The 27,766-nt window shown below is 38.8% G+C and overlaps 2 protein-coding genes across 4 annotated transcripts; one reads left to right on the plus strand and one right to left on the minus strand.

Moving 5' to 3' along the window:
* Positions 1-1,221: 1,221 nt before the first annotated feature.
* Positions 1,222-11,413, minus strand: LOC309714318 (ADP-ribosyl cyclase/cyclic ADP-ribose hydrolase 1-like). Of its 3 annotated transcripts, XM_082546650.1 has the most exons (11): positions 11,398-11,413; positions 7,848-8,020; positions 7,382-7,494; positions 7,144-7,267; positions 5,601-5,727; positions 5,337-5,478; positions 3,151-3,233; positions 2,946-3,019; positions 2,776-2,868; positions 2,289-2,375; positions 1,222-2,080 (listed from the first exon to the last, which is right to left on the minus strand). In XM_082546650.1, the coding sequence occupies exons 3-11, from the start codon at positions 7,479-7,481 to the stop codon at positions 1,981-1,983; spliced, it is 930 nt and encodes a 309-aa protein (XP_082402776.1). In that variant the 5' UTR covers positions 7,482-7,494; positions 7,848-8,020; positions 11,398-11,413; the 3' UTR covers positions 1,222-1,980. The 3 variants fall into 3 exon arrangements, with proteins under 3 accessions (XP_082402776.1, XP_082402775.1, XP_082402777.1); XM_082546649.1 differs by lacking the exon at positions 11,398-11,413 and having other exon boundaries at positions 7,848-8,100; XM_082546651.1 differs by lacking the exon at positions 11,398-11,413 and having other exon boundaries at positions 5,343-5,478; positions 7,848-8,099.
* Positions 11,414-12,447: 1,034 nt separating this feature from the next.
* On the plus strand, positions 12,448-21,653 carry impa2 (inositol monophosphatase 2). Its single transcript, XM_082545619.1, has 9 exons — positions 12,448-12,556; positions 12,875-12,992; positions 14,839-14,972; positions 16,484-16,588; positions 16,836-16,881; positions 17,068-17,176; positions 17,363-17,471; positions 18,186-18,337; positions 20,876-21,653. The coding sequence occupies exons 2-9, from the start codon at positions 12,930-12,932 to the stop codon at positions 20,992-20,994; spliced, it is 837 nt and encodes a 278-aa protein (XP_082401745.1). The 5' UTR covers positions 12,448-12,556; positions 12,875-12,929; the 3' UTR covers positions 20,995-21,653.
* Positions 21,654-27,766: the final 6,113 nt, after the last annotated feature.

Consider the following 27,766-nt stretch of genomic DNA (forward strand, 5'->3'; position numbering starts at 1 on the left):
ATTAATGCCAAAGTCTAAAGCTACTTTATTTGACCGCACATGCGATTCGCGTTAACTTGCTAAAGGAGATTTGACGTGTTAATGCGGTTATGGCGTTAACGTCATTTTAACGAGATTAACGCTGACAGCACAATTAGGCTACAGCTTGCTTGTGCTGGGTTTTACACTGTTTGCATTCAGAACTGCCCTCGTTCTTCATGACATACTTTCAACAAGATGCTGGAAACATTCCCCTGAGATCGTGATGACAGCATCTCACAGTTGTTGCAACTTCCATGATATGAATTTTCTGTTTCACCACATGCCACAGGTGCCCTTGTAGACTGAGCTCAGGTGACTGTGGAGACCATTTGTGTGCAGTGAACTCACTGTCATGTTCAAGGAGCCAGTTTAAGATTATTTGAGCTGCCCATCCCTTTACATATGGAGTTTAGGCGATGCTCGGTACTAAGTTGCACAGCGTTAGTACAAAGTTGTCAAAAAATATCCCTCACAGCAACACCACCAACAGCCTGAACTGTTGACACAAGACAAGATGGATTCCCGAGAACTGCTGCTATCTTGATATTTTCTGTTTTTCCGATCACTCTGTGTAATCTCTAGAGGTGTTTGTGTGCTAAACTTCCAGTGGATCAGGAGTTCCCTAAATACTCAGACTACCACTACTACTAGTCTGTCACCATGCCTAAATGCTTAGAATTACTACCATGTGATCTGCCTTGCTATATAGATTTAAACAGCAGCTGGGGTTGGTATTCATTCCTCCTTATTGAACAATTAAATTAAAGCGTAGCTGCAGCACTAAATGCATGAACCTCTTATGGGCATTCAGAGTGAAACTAATTCAAAATGCACAAAAAGGAGGTTAATAAGGACGTTCATAGCAGCAGTTAAATGTCAATCATCTGCTGTAAGATGGTTATGGGCTCTAGTTTAGATGTCACAGAATAAGTGATACTTATAAACATGTTGAGAAATGCCAATGACCTTTGAGTACAAAGAAGGAAATTCAAAGGAAATGTTTAAGAATGCAGAAAACCTCTTTGTCATCCCTGTTGTGGGCGTATTGGCAGACATGAATTGCCTACTGAAATTCTACCTTGGAGCACACATAAAGTGATGATAAATGCAATTATATGTTATACTGTGGATGTATACTCATATGAACGACAAGTATAGCCTTGGCAGCTTCCTGTGACACAACAAAACAAATCACAAAACTCATGTTAATGGGTGTTTAATGAACACTGAGCACACTACACAGGCAAAATGCTAATAATGAAACCACAATTAAACAGTGCAATAACTTCATAGATTTTTATATTTTCTTTGTGATCCCTTAAAGATAGATGCACAGAATGGTGTTTCTGAGATTACAATGCTGAGGCACCCTGAGTCAAAAAAGAGGTTATTGGACCCAGTTAAATCAAATATGCTTTTTTTTCTATGCTGTGAATATCTGGCCACATACAGGTCATCATCATGTGTCTTGTTTTAAGACAGAGCTCTAGTTTTCAGTTAAATTAACACAACCCTGACAGTAAAACAGGAAATCTTGTCTTCAGAAAGCACACTAACCCTGCTAATTAAATGGCATCAGTACAGTTCAGAGGACAGAGGACTGGAGCACAGTCAGCAATGCTGTGATTAATTTGCAGCTTTTAATTCAACAAATGTACAAACATTTCTCACAGCAGTACTGACAGATGAGTCTGTTTGCAGCATTAAAGGCTGTAAAATTATTTCCTCCTCTCCATGATGAGAAGCACCTGTTTCAGCTGCATTTTGCTTGCAGATTTGTGGGGATCAGTGAAGTGTAGTGGGTACGCAAAAGACACACATGCACACTGCATTTTATTCAAGTTAGATTTTTGAGAAGCCTGTATTATCTAAGAATGACAGTGTTTACAGTATTCATTGTTCCTTGTTTTGCACTCTGGATTTACTTTGAAAGATATAGATTTTACAGCAGTCTGTGATTTAATTAGACGTAAGGCCGTTTCTGTTTAACAAAGTGTTTGCACAGGTCTGGCAGGATGAGTGTTGCGGGTTTCGGATGCATTGCAAGACCATCAAGGTCCTGTGAAGAAAAAAGACCTGTTACTGATTGATGGTTTCATAAAAGTGTTTCCTGTTAAGGCATGGGTCTCTGTGTAAAAAAGGAGCAGTAAAACATACTTGATGACTAACAACTGTCACATGATGTGATGCTTTGATCTAAGACCACTATTCCAGATTCATAATTAACTTTGATGTCATGAAACTTCCAAACACTGAACATTACGTACTGGTCATTGTCTGTACAGGTCCAGTGAAAGCCTCTGGATCGGAGGATTTGGATCAGGTCTACAATGGATCCTTGACTACATGACTCTCTGTCAAAGAAAAAAACAACAACACAAACCTCTCAGGCCCACTGCAACTTTCTGATAGGTTGCTATTCACAAGCTTTAAAGGATAACAATGTCCCTAAGCAGTAAATCATATCAGTAATTTGCCAAACATAAAGACAACCTTTGGGCTGTCACGCCCTGAAAAATAGTTATTCTCTCATTTAAGTTCAACTGTGTTGCTGTTATACAACTGCATGATAATATATTCGGATCACTGAACTATAGTGAGGTCATAAATGATGGGTAACTGAGGGTTTCAAGCTTTATAACATGTCATTCTATCATCATAGCAGTTAAGGTGCTAATTAATGGAATTTGGACAATGTGAACTCATCAGTAGTTACTTTTTTAAAACACAAGAATATCCTTTTATTATCCTCACATATGGGGTCCGTCTAGACTGGTCACCACCTTAATGTTGACATAATTCACCCTTTGTGGATCCAGACTGTCCAGTTCAACACTTCCAAACATGCTGCATGAGAAAAAAGATTGATTTAATATGTAGTTCAGAACCTGCACCAACCTACTGAATTATTCATTATTTCTTACCTTTTCCTATTGAAGGCATTAACAATAGATCCATTCAGTAAGATAGTAATGTTGCCACACGCCATCTCTGCAAACTAGCAAATGGATGAGGAAAATCACAGAAGAGCAATAAAGCACTACCGGTTTTGGAAAGGTAGATGATAAATAACACAGCTGTTTGCAGAACAGAGATGGAGCCATTCCAGAGTTTGGATATTAAACTCACATTTTGTGAAGCTTGCCTCCACAGGGAATAGACTGGATGACTTCGACAGGCCGACCACTCCGGACAAGAGCTGAAATCAAAACCTGTGTCAAATTCACAAGTGTCATTACTTGAGATATGAGATATTCAAGAAAGACATGTGCTGTGTTGACATGCAAGAAGACTAGTTATATAAGAAAAGTCTTAAAAGTTCTGCAAAACGTTTGGGAACACAGCTGCAGTTGTCTGAGTTATAATGCTTTTGCTGAATCCAGTTGCTACCAAACAATCTTTCTTAATTTGTTATCATTCAATCCACGTAGCGATGTTTAAAGCAAGAGTTTGATACCACTCTTATGCTTGTGTGGAAATTATGAATCTACACCCAGCAGTTTGCTAGCTCTGTTTATCTAAAAGTGTAAAGTGAAATAGCTAAACAGGAATATGGGTGCCAGACACATTTCATAAAGGGGCTATGAAAGCAGGGAATACAAATTCACCGTCTGGAGAGGCTGAGACTGGGAATCAAACCTTGAAGCCACCAACTTCAACACCTCACTGGCTGCTTTATTACATACACCTGTTCAGCTCATTAATGCAAATCTAATCAGCCAATCACATGCTGCCCATCGTGCTGCCAGCAGCCACCATCTCAAACTGGCTTCTTGGACTCAACAATGAGTTCACTGAACTCAAATGGCCTCCACAGTCACCAGATTTCAGTCCAATAGCGCATCTTTGTGTTGTGGTGAAGAGGGAGATTTGCATCATGACTGTGCAGCTGACAAATGTGCAGTAACTTTGTGATGCTATCATCATAGCACGGACTTTGAACAAGCGGTTATTCATCCGCTTTTGAAAAAGCACAGTGCTGACCCATCACCTCGCTCAGAATTTTATATTGATAAATTTGCCTTTTATCTCCAGAACCAGCTTAGAGTGGCTGTAACTAAACATAATGTTTTAGATACATGTTAATTAACATCACATGCACTTTACTCATACAGCTCTAAGAAATAGCTTTTCCTAGAGTTTGAAATAAAATTTAATTACATAACGACACATTTGAAAATTCTGTTTTTGTACTGTTGGATCTTTTGCTACCGTTGACACAGCTGATCATGGTCTCCTGATTGAGAGACTAAAAACTTGGGTGGGAATCTGCTTTTCAGTTTGTGTCATCTTCTGTCACTTTATCTTGCGGTGTGCCCAAAGGTTAGGTCCTCAGGCCCATCTTATTTGCCTTGTCTATGCTTTCACTTGGACACATCGTCAATACCTTTGAAGCCATCTCATACTACTTTTTTTATACAGATGATATCCAGTTGCAAATGTCATTCAAACCCCAGAATATAGCTGCCCTTTATGACTGCATTAATGTTAGAAAGACGTGGATGGCAGCCAAGTATCTGTCCTTCTTATCTGTGCCCATGCAATTTCACTTTCAGTTCTTCTAACTGCCAGAAATGTTGCTTTTGATCGGGTAGTCAGCTTTGATAAGCATCTTGACCGTCACTGCCCATCTTAAACACAGTGCTCTAAAAAAGATTTTGCCAGGAAGGGTCCCGATTCGCATATTTGTCATACTTACGTTTCAGATAATAAATGAATAAGGGGGCACTTTTCACAACACTGCATGAATTGCGAGAATTGCAATCAAGCATTTGTGATAAAGGAATTTTGGTCCACTCTTCTTTGCAGAATTGTTTAAATTCAGCACATTGGAGGATTTTCCAGTATATGCTTGTATTTTTTGTTTTGCTTGTTGGTTTTTGCTGGTGTGTTTGACTAATGCTGTTGCGTAACTCAAATGTGATTGAACTTCAAGGTGCCAACTGATGGCCAGAAATCCTCCTTTAGGATTGTCTGATGGAGAGGATGGAGCCTCGCTCCATCACACCACCACCACAAAGCTTGACCATTGGTATGATGATCTTTTTATGAATTGTTGTTCAATAATATATAGTGAGAGAAAATTCTAATATTAATATGTATGTAAAATTCAAGTATTTACTTGATTTTTTTTTTAATTTACTTGGACCAATTTAATGCAGCGGCACCAAACCTTGGGGAGGTCAAAGCCTTTTATGTCTCTGATCATTTTTCTCGTGAAAATAATTAAATTACACAATCGGAAATGATTTCTCTCTTGTTGAAACAAAACAAAATAAAAAATACAATACAACACAAAAAAACAAAACACAAACATCTACCAGAATCCTCTTCTTGGCCACACCAGATGAGATCGTTGAACATGTAGCCAACCAGCGTGTCTTCCAGTGTCCAGAAGTGACGAAAAACTGCAGCATAGCTGTGCATCAGTGTCCTGGTTTTGCTCCAGAAGAGGAACTAAGAAAAAAAGGTAAATACAAAGCAGGTTAACAAAAAGACTAGACTTTAAAGTAGCATAATTATATTAATATAAATAAAAAAATGTATATATAAGGCACAAAAATGCCAACACAGCTCACATTATCACAGGGCCAGATTTGTGGCATTGCGTTAAACATGTGAAAATAATCCTCGACGGTCACATTGCAAGAAGAATGACTGATAACGGCCTCCTCAAACTGCCTCCAGATCTCCTCACAGTCATACCTACACATAAAAAACAGAATATGACTTTAAGCTTTTTTTTGAGATGTGTGGCTTTTAAAGGGACAGTTCGCTGAAAGTCAAAGTCTTTTTTATTATTGGCCTGTCGTGCTATTTTTTTCAGTATACATGAATTCGGCATGAACTGCACAGCTTTAGAGATATTGGCTGTATATCTGTCACAGATCTTTGTTCAGTCTTCCTCCCCTCACCCCCAACCGGTCGTGGCAGATGGCCACCCCTCTGTGAGCCTGGTTGAGCCAGAGGTTTCCTCCTGTTAAAAGGGAGTTTTTCCTTCCCACAGTTGCCAACGTAGGCTCGTTGTTGGGGTTTTCTCTGTTTTCTCTGTTATTGTAGGGTCTTTACCTTACAATATAAGTCATGTCGAATTGTTGTAGTGATTTGGCAATATATAAATAAAGTTGAACTGAACTGAACTGAAATGTAGGAAGTCTCTTGAATACAGTGGAACTAAATGGCACTTTCCTTGTAAACTTGGGTGCATTAATATGGCAAACAACTGTATGATTAAGCAATAATGAAAATAACAGCCTTTGATGGATCTATGTCATGATTTGGGGGAAAAAGGAGTCTTATTTGGATTCACCTGTACATTTTAAATCATTTGTTGACATTCAACTCCTGCATACCTTTGGAATAACTAAATGCAAAGTTTTATTACTTATGTGGGATTCTTTTTGAAATGAACAAAAGAAGGAAGGAAGGAGAGCCAGCAGTTACTGTGGCTGTTCCTTTATTCACAAGGGTTCATCAGGAAGCTCTGCCTTGTTGATTCGGTGAAATTTTTACACAGATGTTCTTCCTGACACAACCACAGATAGATTAGTTTTTCCTCCTGGGATTAAACGAGGATGTTTTGCTTGTTAGTTAACTGTGTAAACGGTTACACTATGAAATTACACAATGAACAAAATGCAAACAAAAATTCAGTAACAGTGCTTTACACTGCTAAAGTGTAATCCATGTGCCTCAGCCTTTTAAATCTGCCATGAATAGAGTCAATAGCGATTGGTTTTTGTATACTTTAAGTAAGCAGTGAAACATATTAGAAATTCCCATGAAATTTCTTTGCAAAGCACGTATATGGCCTTTGTCTCAGCTTCTTTCATCCTTTCTAGAAAAGTCAAACCGATAAAAAGAAAGGAACTCACTAAACATCATTTATTGAACGCCACATCAAAACTTCCCTTCATTTGTACTTGAGCGCTAGCCTCATAATGTGCTGTCGATGACAGCCCAAACTCTTTTGCTCTGGCCTTTAGGAGCAAATAAGAACTTTCAAGCTCTGAGGCTTGACTCAAATCACAGATAAGTTGTGAATTTATGACAAATCTGCAAACGGATTCCCAATCAAGACTGGAAATGTTATGACATGACAACAGATGAGTCCACATTTACCTTAAGCTGGGGTTAACTAGTGTGGTGTAAGTGTAACACCTCCCAACCACAATGTGTTTAATGTTGGGGGTTGTCCCGAGCTGTGCTCTGAGTTGACTCGGACAGAAGTGAAGCGTAATAAAACCTTTGAAATGGAGAAAGAGATAAAAGAAAAGAGGGTGTAATCTATCAAATTTCGGAGCAGCACATTTAAAGGAAGACAGAAAAAAATGTAGGAATATCAGAAAGAATTGCTTACAAATTATGATGCTGGTTATTGCAAAGGACACAGATGTTTTTGTGACAGTGACAACTTGCTGTGCTTCAGTGCTCTTCAGTAGAGATTCGTGTTTATACATTTTTATTTTCCACCTATAGAAGAGTCAAAATAAATAAATAAATAACTTATATCACCTTTGATGCAAATCAACCTCACATAAATAGTTCTATGGTAAATTATATTGTGTCATGCACAAAACAGCTTCCTCAAATCTTAGACAACAGTTATATCAGTGGATCAAACTGAGCAGCACACTGACAAAAGTAAGTCAAGCACTGACTCACCATAGATTAAATTTCTAAGAAACAAGATAGCTCATGTTAAGGCAACTCTAAATCTATATATTTAAATATCACACACAGTAAGATCATCACCTACAGGCTGTAGCGACAATCTTAAAACCTTGTGTGAATAAAAATGAAAAAGTGTAGAAATGCTCACTTACTTCTTTCATTGCATAAATTCAAACTGCAACAAATGGCTCCATGGCTGTGATGCTGTTGGTTGGCTCCGGTCGGATTTTTGCCAACTGGAGTCAGAATGTATCCTCTTTCCACAACATGCTCAAAAGCCTGGTCTTAATGGGTCGGCAGCACATCCCATCTACAATTGAGAACCCTTTTTTAAAAAAAAAAATAGAGATGTGCATGTGTTTTTTTCCCTTCCAGGCTCCTCTTGTGAAGAGTAGATCCACATGACTCTTATTATAGTGGCGTTAGGAATCTTGATAAACACAGAGTGCAGTGTTCTCTGTGGCATGGCTCCCCTGAGCTAGAGGGAAAAATATGTTGCTGTTTATGTCATTGGACATATGTGAACTTAGTTGTAAGGGTTTAAATAAGCTTTTATCAAAATAAGCCTGACGTAAGAAGTGAAAATAACTGTCAAATAGCCAGATGGGTGAAACTTTTCTGGCAAACAGATACAGAATAAGAAGCTTTATTAATTTTCGGAAACTTTGATCTCTCATGAGTGTGCAGTTAGATGTCTATGGGGTGTAACATGATTTTATTGCAACATAAACATCTGACGCGTCTCACTGGATAGTGCAACAGTTATGAAACATGGGAACATTGCAAATAGTGAAAATCTACTGCAATGTAACAGTTTTGCAGTTTACTACTAAAAAAATGAAACGAATAAATCATGCAGAACCTAAGGATAAAATAGTGTTTAAGTTTGTTGCAATGCTGCTACTTTTATGAATGTAACATAACTTTATTGCCTGGTTTTGTTACTGATTCATGATACTTACAGTTTGAGTACTTTACAGTTTTTATTAGGCCTCTTGGTCTGACTGAAGAAGGAATGTAAAGTATGTGGTTAGTTTTCCATTTCTGGCAGTAACACCCACTTTACTCCAGACTGAAATATCTCAACAACTATTCCCCGACTTTACCTTTATGAGTCAGACATCTGCTACTTCACTTGCCAGCTACTTGGATGGACTGACATGAAATATGCTGCAGTGTCCAGGTTTTTTCATTTACTTACTTTGCGGTTTTTTTGCTAACTGGAAAATTCCACCAGCTAAACACGAACATGACTGTCATCATGAGCCCAAACTAGCCCAAGTTACTGTTGTACCCATTTAAGTTTGGAACCATTGTTCCAGTTTTGTTTGAGGAACTGATACATTTCACTTCTGTTCCCATACTGTTAGCCAAAGTGATGATATTTTTCTTCCAGGAACCCAAACTTTAATGTATTTTTTTCTAAAGTGTAGCCATAGTTCTATTTCTGAAGGTTCTTAAGTTCTTCTTTGGACATTAGTTGCTTTTTAATTTTCAGCCCAGTCCTTTTAAAGTTTTTTTTTAAGCCAATTAACACTGAACCATGAGTGATTCAAGCACGAAAAAGGTACCTAACGTGAAAGGTGCCTGCAAACATCCCATTTAAAATTTATCTTTAGGCACTTTGTTATGTGCAACTTTTTTTTTAGTTGGATATACAAATAAACGCCATAGTGGAGGCATAAAGTAATATTTTTGCAACAGTATTGTGAGCCCCAAAGAGCTACTAGCAGAAAACTTGGCTCATCTTCGCATGGTTTTCTCAGTGTGTGCTTAAAAAATTGAGGAAAGTGAACAAGTGGAAGACAAAAGAAGAGATTTCAGGCCTAAAAACCATCTACAGTAGATAAACACTATCTGTAAGTCGTACTCTTAAGAAATAAGAAAAAACCCAGCAAAGACCTAACGCATGACTCGAGAGATGCATCTGGCCTTTCTGCTGAAGGCTCATCAGAAATGGTCCCAGTGACACCATGACAATAGTCCCAAACACACTGCCAGTGCAGTAAAAGCGTATCTGGGTAGAAGTGATGGATTGGCCTCCCCAGAGTCCCAGTGTCGACATTACTGAATCATGGAAAAGAACAAAAGAAACTGCAGAAATATTCCTGAATACTATTTAAAGAAATTACAAAATAGCTTGCCTAGAAGAGAAAGGCTGTTTCGAAGAATAAAGGTGGTCATATCAAAAACTGACTTTCAGCTTGTTACAACATTGTTTCACTGATTTTTAAATGACCTGTTTGCTATTAATATTGTCAAATACATGAACAGTCTTAATGGTAATCTTCTTGTCTTGTACACCGAACGATGTGAGAACTTCCAACAGTGACACACACTGATTCTATTTAACGTTAATATATGCAGCATCCACAGAAAATATGTAGAGAGCTGGAAAGTATAATGCATCCCTAACTGTTGCCAGACATTCACATTAACTGCTTTAAGAAAATGATGATTTTCAATTTCTGAGGAAAGGGTCACTTAAGGTTAAATCTTTAAGACAGTATGAATGAGGTTGTGCCCTCGTGCCTCTCGAGCTAATTGCACTGTTAGCACTCTGCACGTGACTGCTTGAGCTTAATGATCCAAAGAAAGAAAAATGCTGAGAAAATGATGCTAAACAAGGCCTAAACCTAATCCAGATGTTAAAGTAAGAGCTGTGAGCTGTGAAAGCCGCAGATAAAGAGCAAGCACTAATTCCATTCCTACATCAAATGTGCCAATATTTCTTGAAGCTTGCTAAAATAAAAGCAGACCAAAATAAATATTATTAAATACAGACTACTTCCTTCTGTGCTGCATTTAAAACAGAATACAAAGCAGAATAATCCAAAATCTCTTACATAGATATAGAAAGTTGATTAAATTACCATATTTTATGCCATGTTTTGGAAGAATTAACATTTTAAAACTGCGCTCTCATCAACTTGATGTGGGTTGTAGATTCTGTAACAACTCACAGAAATATGTCGGTAACAGTTATTTGCATGCAGACAGTCAGTCTAGCGATAGCTCAAGAGACCACAATTTGTATTCTCACTGCAATCCACTCCCCCCAATGAGGACGGTATTATTTGGCAATTTCTTGCCCTCTTGAGGTAAGGCGCTCCTATCTGAGAATGTGAGTTAGTGTATGGAAATTAGCTGTGGGCTAGAGAGGAACCAGTGCTATAAGGAGACATTATCAGCTGAGTAATTTACTGGCTGACAGGGTGCAAGGGTTGAAGTGTTAACCTGTGTCGAGATGAAGTGTCACCAAGCATGACGCTGAAGTCTAATTTGATCTGTGTTTGCTGCTCTCTTCAGCAGCGGACCTACGGGATGTCCTATTAAGTATGCTCTTCTTCTTCTCTCTTTGTGTGTGAAACTGAGACTCAAGACGCACACCCTGGACTTCCGAAAGCCCTTTAACAAGGTGGCTACTGCAAGCATAGTTACAAAACTTTGTGAGATGCAGATAAGCAGGCATTTCCTTGGATGTATGAGGCTGCCAATTGTTTTGGATAAGTAAAGCTGTTTCTCAAGTTTGAATGAGAGGAATTGCATGCAGATGTTCACCTTAAGCTTTTCAGGCCAGACTAAACAGAATCTGATGTGGACCATTAAATGTAATTCACAATTAGAATTTGCATGCAGCTGAAAAACAAAAAAACAACAACAAACAATTAAAAAAAAAACCTTAATGTTTGAGGAGTTTACCTTTCCTCGTGAGAGAAAGTGCTCTTGCTGCTTGCTGCGTCACTTAGAGTGTTGCTGCTGCCACCTTCTGGCATAAAAGGGCGCTAAATATTTATTGGCTGTGATCGATACTAAGAGTGTAACACCACGTCAGACTTTCAGAATAGTATATAGTCAAATTTTCTGCTTTAATGTATTTCGCAGATATTTCCAAAGATCTAGGTCCAGCACCTGACCAAATGGTGTTCAGACAACCTGTTCCCAAACACCAGCAAGACTAAGGAGGTCATTACAGACACATGTTGTGTCCGGAAAGAGACAACATGCTCCTGTCTGTCCTCAGACACAGGCAGGAGGTGGAACAGGCGAACAACACTAAGTTCCTGAACATTCACATCACAGCTGACCTGACCTAGCCTTACATTAATATTGCATATACTGTTTCCCTATTATGTGATATTATTTATTGTATGTTTGTGTGTTGTAAATGCTGTCTGATTTAAGTTGAGAAGTAGTGCAAAGAATTTTGCTATGTGACTCCATAATGACAATAAAGCATTCTGAATCGGTTTACCTCCATTAAAAATACATAAATAGAAAATGAAGCTGGGTATAAGAAATATGATCTCACATCAATTTGGAGTGAAATGACACTATTTCAACTGATTTCTGTCATTTTGCATAGTGAGTTTTATTTCGCGTGAAAGCAAAAGCACCTTGAACTGTGTTCTTCAGATTTAGCAAGTATTCCTTATGCCTTGTTTGCGGTGCTTCATTGCCTTTATACTTTTTAAGCCGGCGAGGTCAGTCTGGGGAATTGTACTTATTTACAGTTAATATTTATTTTACTTTTTTGTCAGTTTGATAAGTTTTCTTTGTCTTCTGAATCTAAAATCGCAAATTTCAGCCATTATTTCTGCCTCTTTTGTTCAAGTTAGAAAGTTGGGTACTCGCAAAGACATTTTCCTTTCTCCAGCAGACACACTGTTTCCTGTAACAACGCGACTGAAGAAAACACATGACAGCCTTCTAGCCAATGATAGCGAAGATTGTTAAATCAAACGGCACAGATTGACCAATTAGGCTGAGAGTTCGGCTTAGCCCCACCTTTCAGTGGCGAAATGTCATTGCTTAGAAGTCATTCATCTCTAGAAGTGCGTTAAATTAGCTCCCGGAACTGGTATGCTACTATATCTTTTTTACAAACACAAATCAATGTAATGATATTGCGCTGTAGAAAAGCCGTTAAGCGTATGTTTGTCATTAGGTATCATCAGCGTTACCTCCAGTGTACATATCCCCTTTTCTCCCTTTAAAAGCTAGCATAGAGGGCTAATTTATGCTATTTGACAGATTTCATTGCTTCTTCAAATTAACGCAGCTAGCTTTCCAGCAGCTAACTCACGTCATATGTCGGTAATCGCAATGTACCGTCATATGCCGGTATATAATTGCACCTTGCTATTGTAAATGACGAAAGTTGTGCTTCTTCCTACAGCTTTCTTCCGTCCGTATTTCCGTTCTGAATATCGCCTCATCTCCCCTTTATCAGCATGAGTGATCCGTGGCAGGAGTGCATGGATTATTGCATAGAGGTCACTAAACGGGCCGGAAAGGTAAGAGGGCCACGTTACCATTTCAGGACTATTTTTTTTTCTTCCACCCATGAAAATGTATTAAAAATATTTAAAAAATAATCCATGCACACATTACTAAAACACACGTTTGGCGTTTGTTGAGTCATATATTTCCTGGGACAACATGTAAACCTAGTTGTCAAAAATATTTGAAATGCAATAAAACTCTTGGAAACCTCCCAAGATGCGATTTTTATTTAGTTTCTTGTCCCAACTTATTGATTACCAAACTTCTACTCAAAAATATTAAATTTAATATAAGTTACAAATTCAATTTATTTTATTTCACAGCTTGAATCTTTTTCTGAGAAAACTCTGATTTGCCACCATGTTGCCATACATGTGAAACAAACATTAGAAAGTAAAAAAAAACTAAAGAGGCTATTAAATATAATTTCTGTGGTCCTGAACCATTTTAATCATGCAACTAAAGTATCTCATGATATGTTCCTTTGATGCCTATGGTTGACATATCAATTTTGGATATTTATTAGTTGTTTTTCTTAAATACATAGTGCACCCTTTCTTTAATAATATCATTATCTTACCGTTTTTGAAGCCTAAATTTCCCTCCAATTGTAGAATGATTCAGGAGGTACGACTGATGCTACACTTACTTGATTATGGTTGACAACAGTGTGTATGGAAATGCACTTTGAGTGCAAATAATAACCTCAGTAACATGTCTTTCTTTTTAAAGTGAGATATGCCATTAAGGAGAAACTAGCACATAATCCAAAACAAACAACAAAAAAGCCAAATTGCACGTTACACCCATGACTGTGCAGACAGATATGTAATAAATCACTTCCCACACACTGGCAGTTCAGAAGGTGTATACAGTGTCCACAGTTTTCACGTGATCAGTGTCCCTAATTCAGTATCTGGCCAAATGTGAACTGTGGTCCCAATCGCCCCTGATGCTCCTGAGTGATGCCCTTGAATAATGGCCACACACATTACACTCAAACAATTAGAAAAAATATGATGTTTTTGCAGTAAAGTTATCTCATCCAAAGTGTTATCATTTTATCCTCCTAGGCATTTGTGTGAAATTGTATCATTATTTGTAAATTGTCGAGTTATGGCTAAAAATCGGTTGACCTTGGCTTTTGACCACCAGATTCTTATCTGTTTATTCTTCGACTCTGTTTATGCCAAAATTGAAGAAACTATTCCTGAGAAATGGCTCTTTATGCCTCTGGCCACAGCTGTCCCTAGAAGAGGCATGGAAGAACTTATAACAGTATCATATAAAAATGTACCACAATAACTTTTGACCTCAGATGCATAATGTACAGAGGTCAGCTGTATGTATCGGTGATATAGTTTGGATCATAAATTATTCAGTGTTGGATTTGAAAAAAGAAATAGTTGAATGCAAAGTATTGATGAGCCCAAATAAAATTGGTAGGTACTTGTTAAAAATGCAAATAAAATACTGAGGTAAATGTTTGTTTAAATCAAGCAAAGGTTGAAGAAGCAACCGTGTGGGCGCTTTCATCAAAATCTATTTTACTGCTGCTTACGTATCTCGACATTTGAGCGTAATGTGTGTGTGGGTTGTTTTTATCTTTAAGTTTTTTTGTGTGTTATTCCAATGTATACAGAGGCTTCCATCTGTGAAGAGTCACATTATCCAGACACTAGAAACACTAATTACAGCTCATAAATATATTTGGACTTTGTAGCCTAGACATCTTGTCATCTGTGGCACCAACATATGTTAACACCAACACGTGAAGCTAATTAAAGCAGCAGATGTAGTCAGTCATCCAAGAAATCTTTTGTTTTTTTTCCCCTCTCACTTTTGTGTTTCTGCCAGATGATCTGCGAGGCGCTCCAAAAGGACATCGCTGTCATGCACAAGAGCTCAGCGGTTGACCTGGTGACCGAGACGGACCAGAAAGTGGAACAGCTCATTATATCTTCCATCAGGGAAAAGTACCCAACGCACAGGTACTCTACTTCATTAGAAAACATGGACATGAGAGAGGGTATGTGAGCTGATTGGTCTAAGAACATGGTGAGAAGTATGCATGATTTATTATGGTTTAACGATTTTCCATCTAGTAGGGGTGGGAGATATTACCTCAAAAGTATATTATGATATTATAAGGAAATTTCCATTAATGATATTTGTGAGGAAAAAATTGCTGAATGTTTTATCAGTAATTGCAGCTTATGGCCAGCAGCATATATTAGTACAAAGGAACGAAGGGCATGTTTCATCCTTTCTCTCCAATAAGCTGCTGTCACTGATTACAGACTACCTTATTCCAAGTGTGAGTCTAATGAAACAAGGTGCCAGCAGTAGCAGCAGCATTAATGGTGACACAGCATTATATCAAACACATCCTCAGTAGTGTTTTCCCTGGAAATTTTGAGTAAAAACGTATAAAATAACTGCTTACCTTTTTAATTTAACAATAACAGAAGTGACCTAACCTTGTAAGTCTTCAGGAGCTGCTTGATATTGTCACATTATATTTTCTATGTGGGTGTTTGTATCTTGGGCCTTACAGCTTTTTAACCAACTGCTTACGCTACCACGTAACCACATCAATAATTTCCATCCACCATTTACTTTTCCTGTCATATGGAGTTTAACTAGTGAGTGCTATAATAATGCTCTGTGAGGGCCTTTTTATTTGTGTGGGTTTTTTTGCCTCTAGTGGTAAACACACTGATGTTCCCTCTTTTAGCAGGGACAATTTCCAGGCATGTTTTTATTTTTTTAAAGTCCTGTATTTTCTTTGAGGTTGTTGAAGTAGTTCCCTTTTTAGGTACTAAGTTGTTATAGGAGGCTGACATGCTGCTCTTGCTCTCAGACATGGCTAGGCTTATCTTGTTGTTATCCATGCTGGGGAACGTATGGTGTTGCTATCCTTGATTAAGCAATATGACATGGTTTTTTTTTTTTTTTTTTTTAAATAAGTAAAAACACAAACGAACAAATGTATGCCAGTATTATTGTGAATATAGCACAGCCCTACCATCCAATCTTAACTGGAATGCGACCTCTATTTTTACGCTAGTAGTATTAAAACGGAGGTCACATTTGTTACATGTAGTCCCTAATAACACTAGTCCCCTAATAACATGATACCTGCAAATATTAAGAAAAAAGATATTTATTGGTTGGTTGGTTTGTTTACTTTGCTTGCTTAAGACTTTGTTCTACCAAGTCTTAAATTACTGCTACCAGCATACGAAATGTTTATACATGTAAAGATTTCCAAGAGAAATTGAAACACAAGAACTCAGGAAAAAATTCCAGGGTTCCGTAATGTTGCTACAGCCTTGTGTCCAGCGTGGTGGAAATCTAATATCACATATTCTGGTTGGAAAGAAAACAGAGCAAGTGTCAAGTGCAGCGTTATTACTTTACAGCTGAGGTACCTGATAGACGATGCATAGAATTATCATACTCTTATTTTCACTTCTTCTCTCTTTTTTTCACTTTGAAGCTTTATAGGCGAGGAGTCCGTAGCAGCAGGCGCCCCCAGCGCCCTCTCTGACAGTCCCACTTGGATTATCGACCCTATCGATGGCACCACCAACTTTGTTCACAGGTAGCACGGTCTGCGATTAAATGTTGTAAAAATCTCTGCGTTACAGTTCTAGCTCTGTTTTTATCTTTGTTGCTCTTCAACTATTTTTATCTTTTAATTAGATTCTTTCTTGGATTGTCCTCTCTGTCAGGGATAATTAGACAACGCTGATGAAACTGAACCGATAATGGAAAAGGATTCCTCTGAGTTTAAACCTGAAGGGAGTTCCATAATTGAATGCTTTATATTGTAACGTTCTCTTTTGCAGGTTCCCGTTTGTGTCTGTATCAATCGGTTTCACAGTGAAGAAAGAGGTATGCTTTATTGTATGCGAACCACTCATGTGTTTAAACTGTGATGTTTTGATTATGTGAAACATTAACATGATTGCAGACCATTAACCCAGTTAATATCTAAAGATTCTCCTTTTATAAAGCTGCTGTCTTTTAACCAGCCCCACATTAATCGGTGCTGTTTTCTGTGCTGCTGCTTGGTCTCAGATAGAGTTTGGGATTGTCTACAGCTGCATCGAAGATAAAATGTACACAGCACGTAAAGGAAAGGGAGCATTTTGCAATGGAGCCCCAATCAAGGTGTCTGGACAAGAAGGTGAATATTGAGAAGTTGCAATTATAAACAAATCCACCAGATGGAGCTAAAATCCTTTCCCTGTACCGGCAACAGACTGCATTTCTGTTTTTCTCAGAGAGCGCAAACCTGCAGCTGTTTGTATAATGAGTGAATAATGATATTTTATTTATTAGTATACTTGTTTTTTTTTTGTTTCCTTCCAAGATATTAGTAAATCCTTGGTGCTGACAGAAATGGGCTTCAAGAAGGACGCCGAGCAATTTCAAACAATGATGGCCAACATCAGAAACATCCTCAGCATCCCTGTACATGGGTAAATATGCACTTCAATATGTACAAGCTGTACATCCAGTGTTAGTTTAATAGTACACCAGACACCCCCTGAACAGCTGCTTATTCAGATATACAGAACAGCTGGTGTATTTGTTTACAGTAAAGCCTAATCATTGTAATTAAGAAGTGCATGAAATTGCTACCACAATCTGATCTTATGCAGGTGTTCTCTCTCACAATAACAACAGCAACAACAGCAGCAACAGGGCAAAGTGAGAGCTTCCTGTAGCAGCTGTTTCTTATTGCATTACTGCCCCTAAAGGTGGTGAAACATCCTGAAAATGACAGCGGTGTTTGTTTTGATACTTCTTTTATGGATGATTGTGGTCAGTGCTAACCTCGATGACCGATAAGTTTGTTTTCTGTGACTTTTTCACAATGAAAAGCCACCCAACAGAGAGAACCTCATATCATGCCTTGAAATCAAATGAAAAGGGGTTGAATGCCGCACTGAATGTCAGATTCTACCTCTAACATCAAATCTACTAGATAGAGGGGTAACTAGAATGTTGCAAAACTGACTGGATTTTGCTGAAGTGCTATCTCCTACCATTAAAAAAACACATTGCTTATCCTACAAAAATGAAAAAAAAAAAAAAATCAAGAATTATAACTGCAAATGCACCAAAAAACATACTTAACTCTTAGCAGAGCATCTGGAAGTTGAAAGCAAACATCCCATTTCCATCCACAGAATCCGCTCCCCAGGCAGCGCAGCTGTCAACATGTGTCTGGTAGCGTGCGGATCGGCTGATGCTTACTACCACATGGGCATCCACTGCTGGGACATGGCTGGAGGGGCAGCAGTTGTCAGAGAAGCTGGAGGAGTCATCATGGACATTTCAGGTGAGTCACTGAGACAATGTGTCTCCTCAAACAACACTGAACACTGAAAGGCTGCTGAGTCACTGGATGAAATGAAAAATGGAAGGATTGCTGTAGGAGTTTGCTGTACAGAACAAAGCAGCAAGAATGGGCTGCTGTTCTCCAAGTGCAAACACAACAGAAGTTATTGTTTATGAATAATTTATGGTCAATAGTTCTTGTTATTGGTTTTTATCCTTCTTGCTGCTTATAAATGCCCCATGAAACACAGCAAGAGATGAGGAAAGGTTTGCTCCTGGCTTTGCACTTGATACAGAGAATTTTGATCTTAAATTAGGACGTAACTGCTACCCTGACATTTAGTGTGTTAAGGAAGCTGGAGTTTCTCTAGTTTCACAACTGCAATGCTCCTAAGAGTAGGCACAGTCTTGATTTATGAAGCTGTTTATTTAAAAAGTGCAGTGACAGAAAGCATGTAGTTGGTGGAGCAAGTTTCTAAGTTACTTACTGTTCAGAGTCCCATTTATTTATTTAGTTTTTGATTAGCTGAAGGTCTTTTCAAACGTGACCCTTTTACTGTAAAATCTGAAAATGAGTAAGGTGCTTGGATCTTGTATATACATCAATAACATCCTCACCATCTATTTTTCTCTTGAGCTTATTAGTGTGTTATCTTTGTCACCAGCTTGCATCTTTGATTGGGTGGAGCAGTAAGTCAGATTACTGGCAAACATACAATATGTGTGTATTTGTGTTTAGACAGTAGTGTGTCATGAGTAATAATTGGGGAGGAAAAAAACGATTATTATTATTACCCGTGTGTGTGTGTGTGTGTGTGTATACACACACACACTGAAAATCTTGTTAGCTACACCAACAGAAGTGGCTCATTAACGTAAATGCCTAATCAGTCAATTACATGGCATAAAACCAGTGCATTTAGACATGTAGACATGATAAAGACAACTTGCTGAAGCTCATTCGGAGCATCAGAATGGGGAAGAAAGGTGATTTAAGTGACTTTGAATGTGGTTATTAGTGGCAGACAGGCTGATAAAGGATTTCAGAAATGGCTGATCTGCTGAGATTTTCATTTGCAACTATCTCTCGGGTTCCCAACTTGTCGCTGCGGGCGGTCTTTATCCTTCTAGTTCGGGTTCAGAGTCCTGGGAGCTTGAGGGTCCTGCACAGTATCTTTTCTGTTCCTAGGACTGCGCTCTTCTGGACAGAAATCTCAGATGTTATTGCTGGCATCTGATGGAGCCACTCGCCCAATTTGGGCATAACTGCCCCGAGTGCTCCGATTGGGGCAGTTACGGGTACCACTGTTGCTCCCATCCTCCTCATGTTCCTTCTTCCTGATGTTGCTATCACTTATTATAGCTACTTCTAACACTACAGCCATCTTCCTCTGCTTGTACACCACTACTATGTCCGGTTGGTTAGCCATCACCAGTTTGTCTGTGTTTATCTGGAAGTCCCTCAGATGGTCATTCTCAACCACCCCGGCGAGCGTGTCCTATTTTGACCTCAGAACTTCCAGGCCATCCTCTGTAAAGATGTTCCTGTATACTATACCGGCCTCTTGGTTATGCCATTCCATATAGGCTCTGCCTGCTACCATCTTACACCCTGCTGTTATGTGTCAAATTGTCTCATAGGGTCTTGATTGGTGTGGTAAACCCCAGGCTCTACTGATCTTAGTGCTTAGCGCTTGGTCCTGTACTGCTGTTATTAGTGCGTCTGTGCTGTTTTTCAATCCAGCTTTGTCCACCTATTGGTAGGATATCTCAATATCAGCCACTTCTTCTATTTGCTGGTGGTTTAATCCGTGCAAATAGATGGCTCCTCTTCTTCCTCCTCTTCTTTCTTGGGTTTCTGCTGCTTGAGGTATTCACCAAGCATGTGATCAGTTGTGGCCTGATGTGTTCCTGATGTATTCATGGATTTTTGTTGTCTCTCAGTTCAACACTGAACTGGAGCTTATCCCAAGGTTGTGGTATTAAGAGAGGTGGGGTTAGACAGCTTGTGTTCAGGACCAACACAAAGAGACGGACAGCAATTCAAGCTCACAGTCACATCTGCGACTAATTTAGAATCTTCAGTTAACCTAACCTGTAAGTCTTTGGACTGTGGGAGGACACCAGAGTACCTGGAGGGAATCTATGAATGAACAGGAAGATGACGCAAACTTCACACAGACACCATCCAGAAATGGATTCGAACCAGGTCCTTTTGGCTTCAAGGTGCCAATGCTAACCACCGCATGGTAGTCTGTAGTCTTCATATCTTTTTGTCCTCCAAAAACCTCCAATTTCCATTTTTATTTTCAATTTAGAAGTTCCTACAAGATAAGATAATGGCCTTTTTTAACATTCAGCTTCAATAACAGCACAGAAAAGCACCTTCAGGGCTATCAGCTGTTACTCCCACACACATTTTTAACATGCACTGCTTAATGCATCGTCAGAAGCAAGTTGATAATTTAACCACGTATACTGTAACATTGAAAGAAAGAAGAGAATGCGACATTAATTTTTACTTGTCTTTTTTTACCAGGTGGACCATTTGATTTGATGTCTCGCAGGCTGATTGTGGCCAGCAGCAGAATGATAGCAGAACGCATTGCAAAGGAGATAACAGAGTTTCACGTTGGCAGGGATGACACTGATGACTAGTTAACTGCTGCACTGCTCTCAGCCTGCTCGGCTCATGTAAACACCCTCAACTATTTTGTACATAGAAGGTCTCAAGCCTGTCTTTGCCTTAAAAACAACAACTGTAAACTTACCTCTGAAGAGCATCTGAGAGAGTTTAACTGTTCAGAGCTTACACTTTCAGCCTCTTTTCTGCTTTTTTTTTGTGTGTTTTCACATTTCAGGACTTACCGGTTCAGATACAGACTTTGTATTGCGTTTTAATTTAAACAGATGCGATGGAGTGTATGCCCTTGTTCATATTAGTTTTTATTGTGATGTTTTTAATCACTAAACAGTGTCTTAGTATTTATTTATTCGTGAGAAGATAAAGAAGTCTCATGGTTATTCTTCCTCAACACAGCACTATTAAAACAAATGTAATGTTGAAGTATAAAGTACTTTACTTATACATGAGTAACTATTACATTTTAGAGTCATCACTGGTTTGCACAATGTGTAATGCAAGTATATGTGTACCTACAACTGTACTGTATATCTGCTTTCTTTATCAAGCCAAAGGATAAAGGGTCCTTTTGGCTAAGGAGCAATCCAAGGATGTTTTTCAAAATGTGTGCTTGTTTTATGTGCTTTTGTAAGAATGCAATAAATGCTTTTACTTGCTGTAAAAGCAAATAATATCTCTTACTCAAGACTCATTTTTTTGTGGTGCACTGATAAAGTTTTAGAACTGAAGCCCTGCAGACAGGCATCAGCATGCAAGCATGTCACAGCTGTAACCTGAGGAAGGACAATAAATGGCAACAGAACTAAAGAGAACAGAACTTGAATGAATATTTTCTCCTGGGGAAAAAAAAAAAAGCTGACAGTGCAAATTATGCATGGCACAATATGGAGGGAGGGTGGGATTCAGTGTCTTGACTTGCCTCTTTTGAAGTGTTTGAATAAACCACAAAAGTTAACATGACAAAATCTGTATAAAGACACCTCACATGTTGCGTTGCCTCAGTCAGACAGTCCTTTTAAAAAATGCTATTCCGCTTTGTAAAAAACTTATATTGCCAATATGTGCCACAGTTGTTCTCTGTACGCATTGTTCGACTCCTAAATACCTGAGCGGCATCTCAACAATGACAAGAATCAGTGATTTGTTGCTTTGACCTCAAGAAAAGATAAATCTATAACTTCCTCTGAAATGCCTCTGAACAAGATCTGAGCGAGTGTTAAATACTAAGAGCTTCAATTTTAAACCATCGTTCTGTTTTTGTGAGTGTGGAAATATTGGCATTCAAAGATACACATTTTCCTTTCTGCTGTAACAAATTCAACAGATGTGATGAAAGACTACTGTCTGCATTTTTTATGATGTTGTTTTTATATTTATGTGAATGATTAAGCTAGAAAAGAGGAAGGAATTTGATAAATCACTGCAACACTGCACTACTACAGAAACTTTGGAACAAGTGTTCAAGTTTTGACCAGTAGTGTGGCCTTTCTGTATAGACTGAATTAACATACATTTCTATGTAAATTTCCTCCACACACCCATCCATTTTCCAACTGTTTATACATGTATATGTTTTTTAAAATGTAAATTAATGTGTTTTTGCAAGTGTATGATAAAGAGAGCAAGTCTCCAGTGAGTAGCAGTTCTCTGGGCAAGAATGCCTTGTTGATGCCATAATCCAGAGAATAGCCAGACTGCTTTGAACTGATAGGAAGGCAACAATAAATCAAATAATTACTCATTAAACCAAAGCATACAGAAGAGCGTCGTACATTGAACCTTAAAACAGAAAACCAGGATAGATGACACTCCTGACAGCTAAGCTACACTTTGCACAGGCTCTTCCAAACTGGACAACAGAAGATTGGAAAAATGTTCCCTTGTCTGATAAGTTTTGATTGGCTGTGCATCCCTTAGTGCTAACTGAGCATTGTTTAAACATCCCAGGCTATCTGAGTACTGTTGTTGACCTTGTCCATCCCTTTATGACCAGTGTAACCATCTTCTGATGGCTGAAAGAAAATGAAGAAAATGCAATATGTAACAGAGCTCGGATCATCTCAAATGGGTTTCTTGAACATGTCAGTGAGTTCAGTGTACTCAAATGACCTCTTCAGTCACCACATCTTAATCCAGCATTGCACCTCTATGATGTGATGGGACAGGAGATTCCCATCATGGATTTGCAGCCAATAAATCTGCAGCAGCTGTGTGATGCTGTCATGTCAATGTGAACCAAAAAGGACTGTTTCCAGCACCTTGTTGAACCTGTGCCATGAACAATTTAAGCACGTCTGGAGGCAAAACTACTACTAGCAGAGTGTATCTTATGAAGTGTCTGCATGCACAGTCGTAACTGTGTACACTCCCACCCTCTGCACACCCATTGGACAGGAATTTAAACATTTTCTCTAACATCTGCCTCAACCCTGCTGCCTCAAGGACAGATACAGGACATTTCCTTCCTTTGTGTAGTTATTTTTTTTAACTCTGTTTTTCTTTTGGGATTTTGTAATTATTTTATTGAGGTACATTTTTTTTTTATTGTTTGGCTGCTCTAACTTCTGATTATTAAAGCATATTTTCATCTTATGGAACTAATGTACTGTTTAACTGCTTAATGTCTTTATTGTAGAGCCAAAATGAAGTCACCGCATGTCTGTTTTCACAAGAATCCAACAGGAAGACAGAAAATTAAAGCACCATTGAAATCGCTTGTTTTAACACAGGTGGTTAAATTGATGTAATGAAGGTCCTGCAGATGTCAACTTGCATGCAGATGCCTCAGTCATGAAGTGAGAAAGGACAATAAATGGCAACAGAACTGAAGCCTGTATGACCATGATAATTATTGTTGTAAGTATTCCTGTGACTGGTCTTTTTGTCATTCATTTGTATTTTATTTATTTATTTATCTACTTTCTAACATTCCCCCACAACCCTGTCTCAATGTGTGTACCTGTTTGTCTTGTTTCCATAGATACCGTGTCTGTCCTAATGTGTCTTGCGCTATTGTTTTTCTCTTTTTGAAAATGTTGGTTTAAGAAAAAAAAAGAAGTTACATTTGAAAAATTCTTATTTTGTGCACATTTACGGTTCCAGCACTAGATATGGACGTTTACTGTCTGGACTTGCTTCCTCTGAAATGTCCTAATAAACCGCAAGAAGGAAAATGGCAGAATGTGTCAAGACACCTCCCATCGTGTGTTGCTTAATGCAGCATGACAGTTATGTGAAGTTACGCTATGTTACTGTGATAACACAAAAAGCTCCCATGCTTGCTCATACGTTATTATGTACAGCTATTATTGCAAAAAGAAGAAAAAACCCACTGTCTGTATCCATTGTCCGGAAAGGCTCCCAAACCCCTCTGTGGCATCCTAAAAGGGCTCTGAATCAGCGATGTGTTGCTTTGACCTAGAAAAATGATAAATCTATAAAATAAAAGCGTGAGCAAGAAAAATGTCTCTTGCGGCAAACAGGAAACCAAATAAACAGAAAACAGGCCTTTGACACTCCATAAAATACGGGAAAAAACCACTTGCTGCTATCGTTGTGATTTAGTGGAGAGATAAAAGCATTCGCAGCCATTACTCCATGTAAAATTCTCCGCTGCATTTCCCCTGCCCTTTCAGCCAGTGCTGCAGAGACTGCACATGCAGAGTGGTGGACTGCCCCCTGGGCTGATGAGCTCTATAAAATAGTCCAGAGTTTTTCTCTCCGTGGGCTGTTTTTTCAGCTGATGGCTAATAAATGGCTTTAAAACACTTTACTTGAGCAAACTCCCGTTGTATGTGCTGCAACCCCCCTTCCACAGAAATCAATGGTGTGTGTTTGTATACAACAGGGGGTAGCGACGTAATCACCAGTGTTGGGAATGGCTTCCGAAGTCAGTCAGCTAAAAGCCAGCGCTTCCTCTTCTAGCTTTCACCTTTACACCAGCAGATGTTAAACAAATCAGTTCTTGCAACTTTAAAATTTAAATACCCCCCCCCCCCTTTTAGCTGTAGAGTGACTACAGATTCATTACAGGCTCTCATTGACAGTAAAGAAATGCCAACCATTGTTCTTTAAAAAAAAAAAAATACAGAGGCTGTGCTTTTTGTATCAAACACGTTTAAACAGCTTTAGTTAGACTTTTATGTAGAATTTAGTGTTTTTTTCTTTGTTTCAGTCACTTACTTATCATTTTGTGTTCTGTTTATGACTGTGATTGTAGTTATTGTTTAGCAATGGCAAGACCTTCCCTCCCTTCTGACATCAAGAGACACTCCCACTGTTAAACTGTTTGAGAAAGAACTTGGTCGTGCTTTTGCCTTTTTTTCTGAGGCCATTGTGACTTTCGACAGCTAGACTTCGACAGGGTCGACAGCTGAACATTACGGTGTAAATAGCTGAAGTTGGGGTAATGGCAGAACAATTTCAGCAAGTCTTTTTTTTTTGTGGAAATGGGTAGAAGTGGTTTCAGATTAAGCACTGGCACTTTGTCAAAAGAAAAAATGTATGATGGCCGTTGTACTATTAGAATATAGTTTTCACACACCTATCCATCTATTCATTCACCCATTCATCTAACTGGGTTTCCAGCCATGGTGATGGGGGTTGGTGGCTTCCTTAGCCAGCACTGGGAGAAAATTGGAGTACAACTGCAATGTCCATATTTTTTAATTTCCACATACTTTAACTGAACATTAACCTGATAACCACAGCTATGTTTATGTCATAGACTAAGATCATAAATTATTATCTTTACATATTGGCATTAGCTTAAATCACTGCTTTGTTTTAAGTACATCCTCTCAGAGCTAAAAGCACCAACTCATGCTAGTTCATCATCACATGATGGATACTGTGTACCATTTGGGTATGTGAAGCACTTTCAGTCACAGTTATTTGGATGATAGACCGTGCAATGCAAGTCCACTTAGCAAATCCCTGTAGGAATAATGGCAACCTAACAGACACCCCGCAGCCCTCCATCAGGAAGAATTCCCACTTGCTGCAATATAAACCACTGGTCTCTAGCCTCCTACTGCTCTGCTGTTCAGAGAAGGGAAATTGGAGGCAGCCCTCCTGCTGGCCTGCAAATTCCAATCAAGTGATGAAGAACAATCTAGATCTTGGCTTCCCTGACTGTACATTTAATTTGTAGCTTATTTCTTCTCACTTCACAGGAAATCCTTAACATTTACAAAAGTCCAGCTGACAGCATACAATACTTGTTCATGTTTTAATGGCCTAATTTTTGCCTTTTACAGTCAAAGAAAATGTACTTTGCTGCGCTAAAGATACTCTAGTGCAGCGGTCCCCAACCCCCGGGCTACGGACTAGTACCGGTCCGTGAGTCGTTTGGTACCGGGCCACGAGAGTTGAGGTTCGGGTGTGAAATGTGTGGTTTTCAGGGTTTTTATCGGTTTTTAGCATTATTTTGTTATCGTTTTTGTCGTTTACTCATTTTTTCTGGGTCGTTTCACGTGTGTTATGAATAAATCTTCTTTTTTCGGTACCGGTACTAGTTTTATTTGGTTGTATTTATCTGCGACACCTTAAAGGCCGGTCCGTGAAAATATTGTCGGACATAAACCGGTCCGTGGCGCAAAAAAGGTTGGGGACCGCTGCTCTAGTGGTAGCTCTACTACCATGCTAATTTGAATTTCTAAAGTTGCTTGTAAAAAGTAGCTCAGTACATGGAAATACTAAAGGAATCTAAACCTATGATAACACTGAATTACTATATGGTTCATTTTTTATATTTTATACTTATATTTTTTGTGGGCAGCAGTTAGCACTATCATATCACAAAAGGAAGGTCCTGGGTTTGAATCCAGCTCTCGCCATGTCTGTGTAGGATCTATCTGGGTACTCCAGCTTCCTCCCGGAGTTTAAAGACATGGGGTTAAGTTAAGTCTAATTCTAAACTGGATGTAGGGGTGAATGTGAGTGTGGCTGTTGGTCTCTGTGCGTTAGCACTGAGACAGACTGGTGAACTGTCCAGTTTGTACCCTACCTCTCACCCTATGGCAGCTGGGATAGTTACAGCCTCCCCCCCAACACCTGAATTGAAAAAGTGGAATAATGTCATCAGTTCCTTCACCACTTTGGACAAAACTAAAATATAAAGTATTTTGAAGAACTGCTCACAGTTCCCAGAAGAATATACCTTTAGTAATCCTCAGAGTTTCACTCCTATTGCACCATCAACAGGTATAAAAAATCCCACCAACTATTTGACAGATTCCCATATGATGTGGTTCATATATTCTGGGTGCTATAAAATGAACTGAAATCATTTCCTTATTGGTATTATATTGGATGGATAAGTGAGCAGGTCTCTGGGGGCAAACTTGCAAAAGGTCCCCCACAGGTTTTACAAAGAAGAAACACACCCAGTCTTAAGGAGATTTGTGTCTCTTTGCAGTTTTAAGTACTTCTGTGTCTCATTGTTTTGTGCCTTTGTGGTTCTGAGATTGAACTGCCACCAAGAAATGTTAAGTATCACTTCAAACTGAGGCTCTAGATCAGGGGCCTTTTGCTCTTTGGGATGCTGGGTTTGTGCCTGGTAGGCAGTAATCCATCCACTGAGCATCATCATGAGGTAGAATTACTAATTTTACCAAATTACTACAACACCAATTACTTTGCCATGTGCATCAGGGTAGCATATTACTAAGGTGGAAAATGTGTTAAAAATTTAACTGTGAGCATGCTGTCTTTCTGGAGCCTACTACTGAGCCCCATTGTCCCCAAGTACAGCTGGAAGTCTTATTGATAGATCAAAAGGGGCTT

Source organism: Aulonocara stuartgranti, assembly GCF_965226115.1.
Source record: "Aulonocara stuartgranti genome assembly, chromosome: 9".
NCBI classification, from domain to species: domain Eukaryota; kingdom Metazoa; phylum Chordata; class Actinopteri; order Cichliformes; family Cichlidae; genus Aulonocara; species Aulonocara stuartgranti.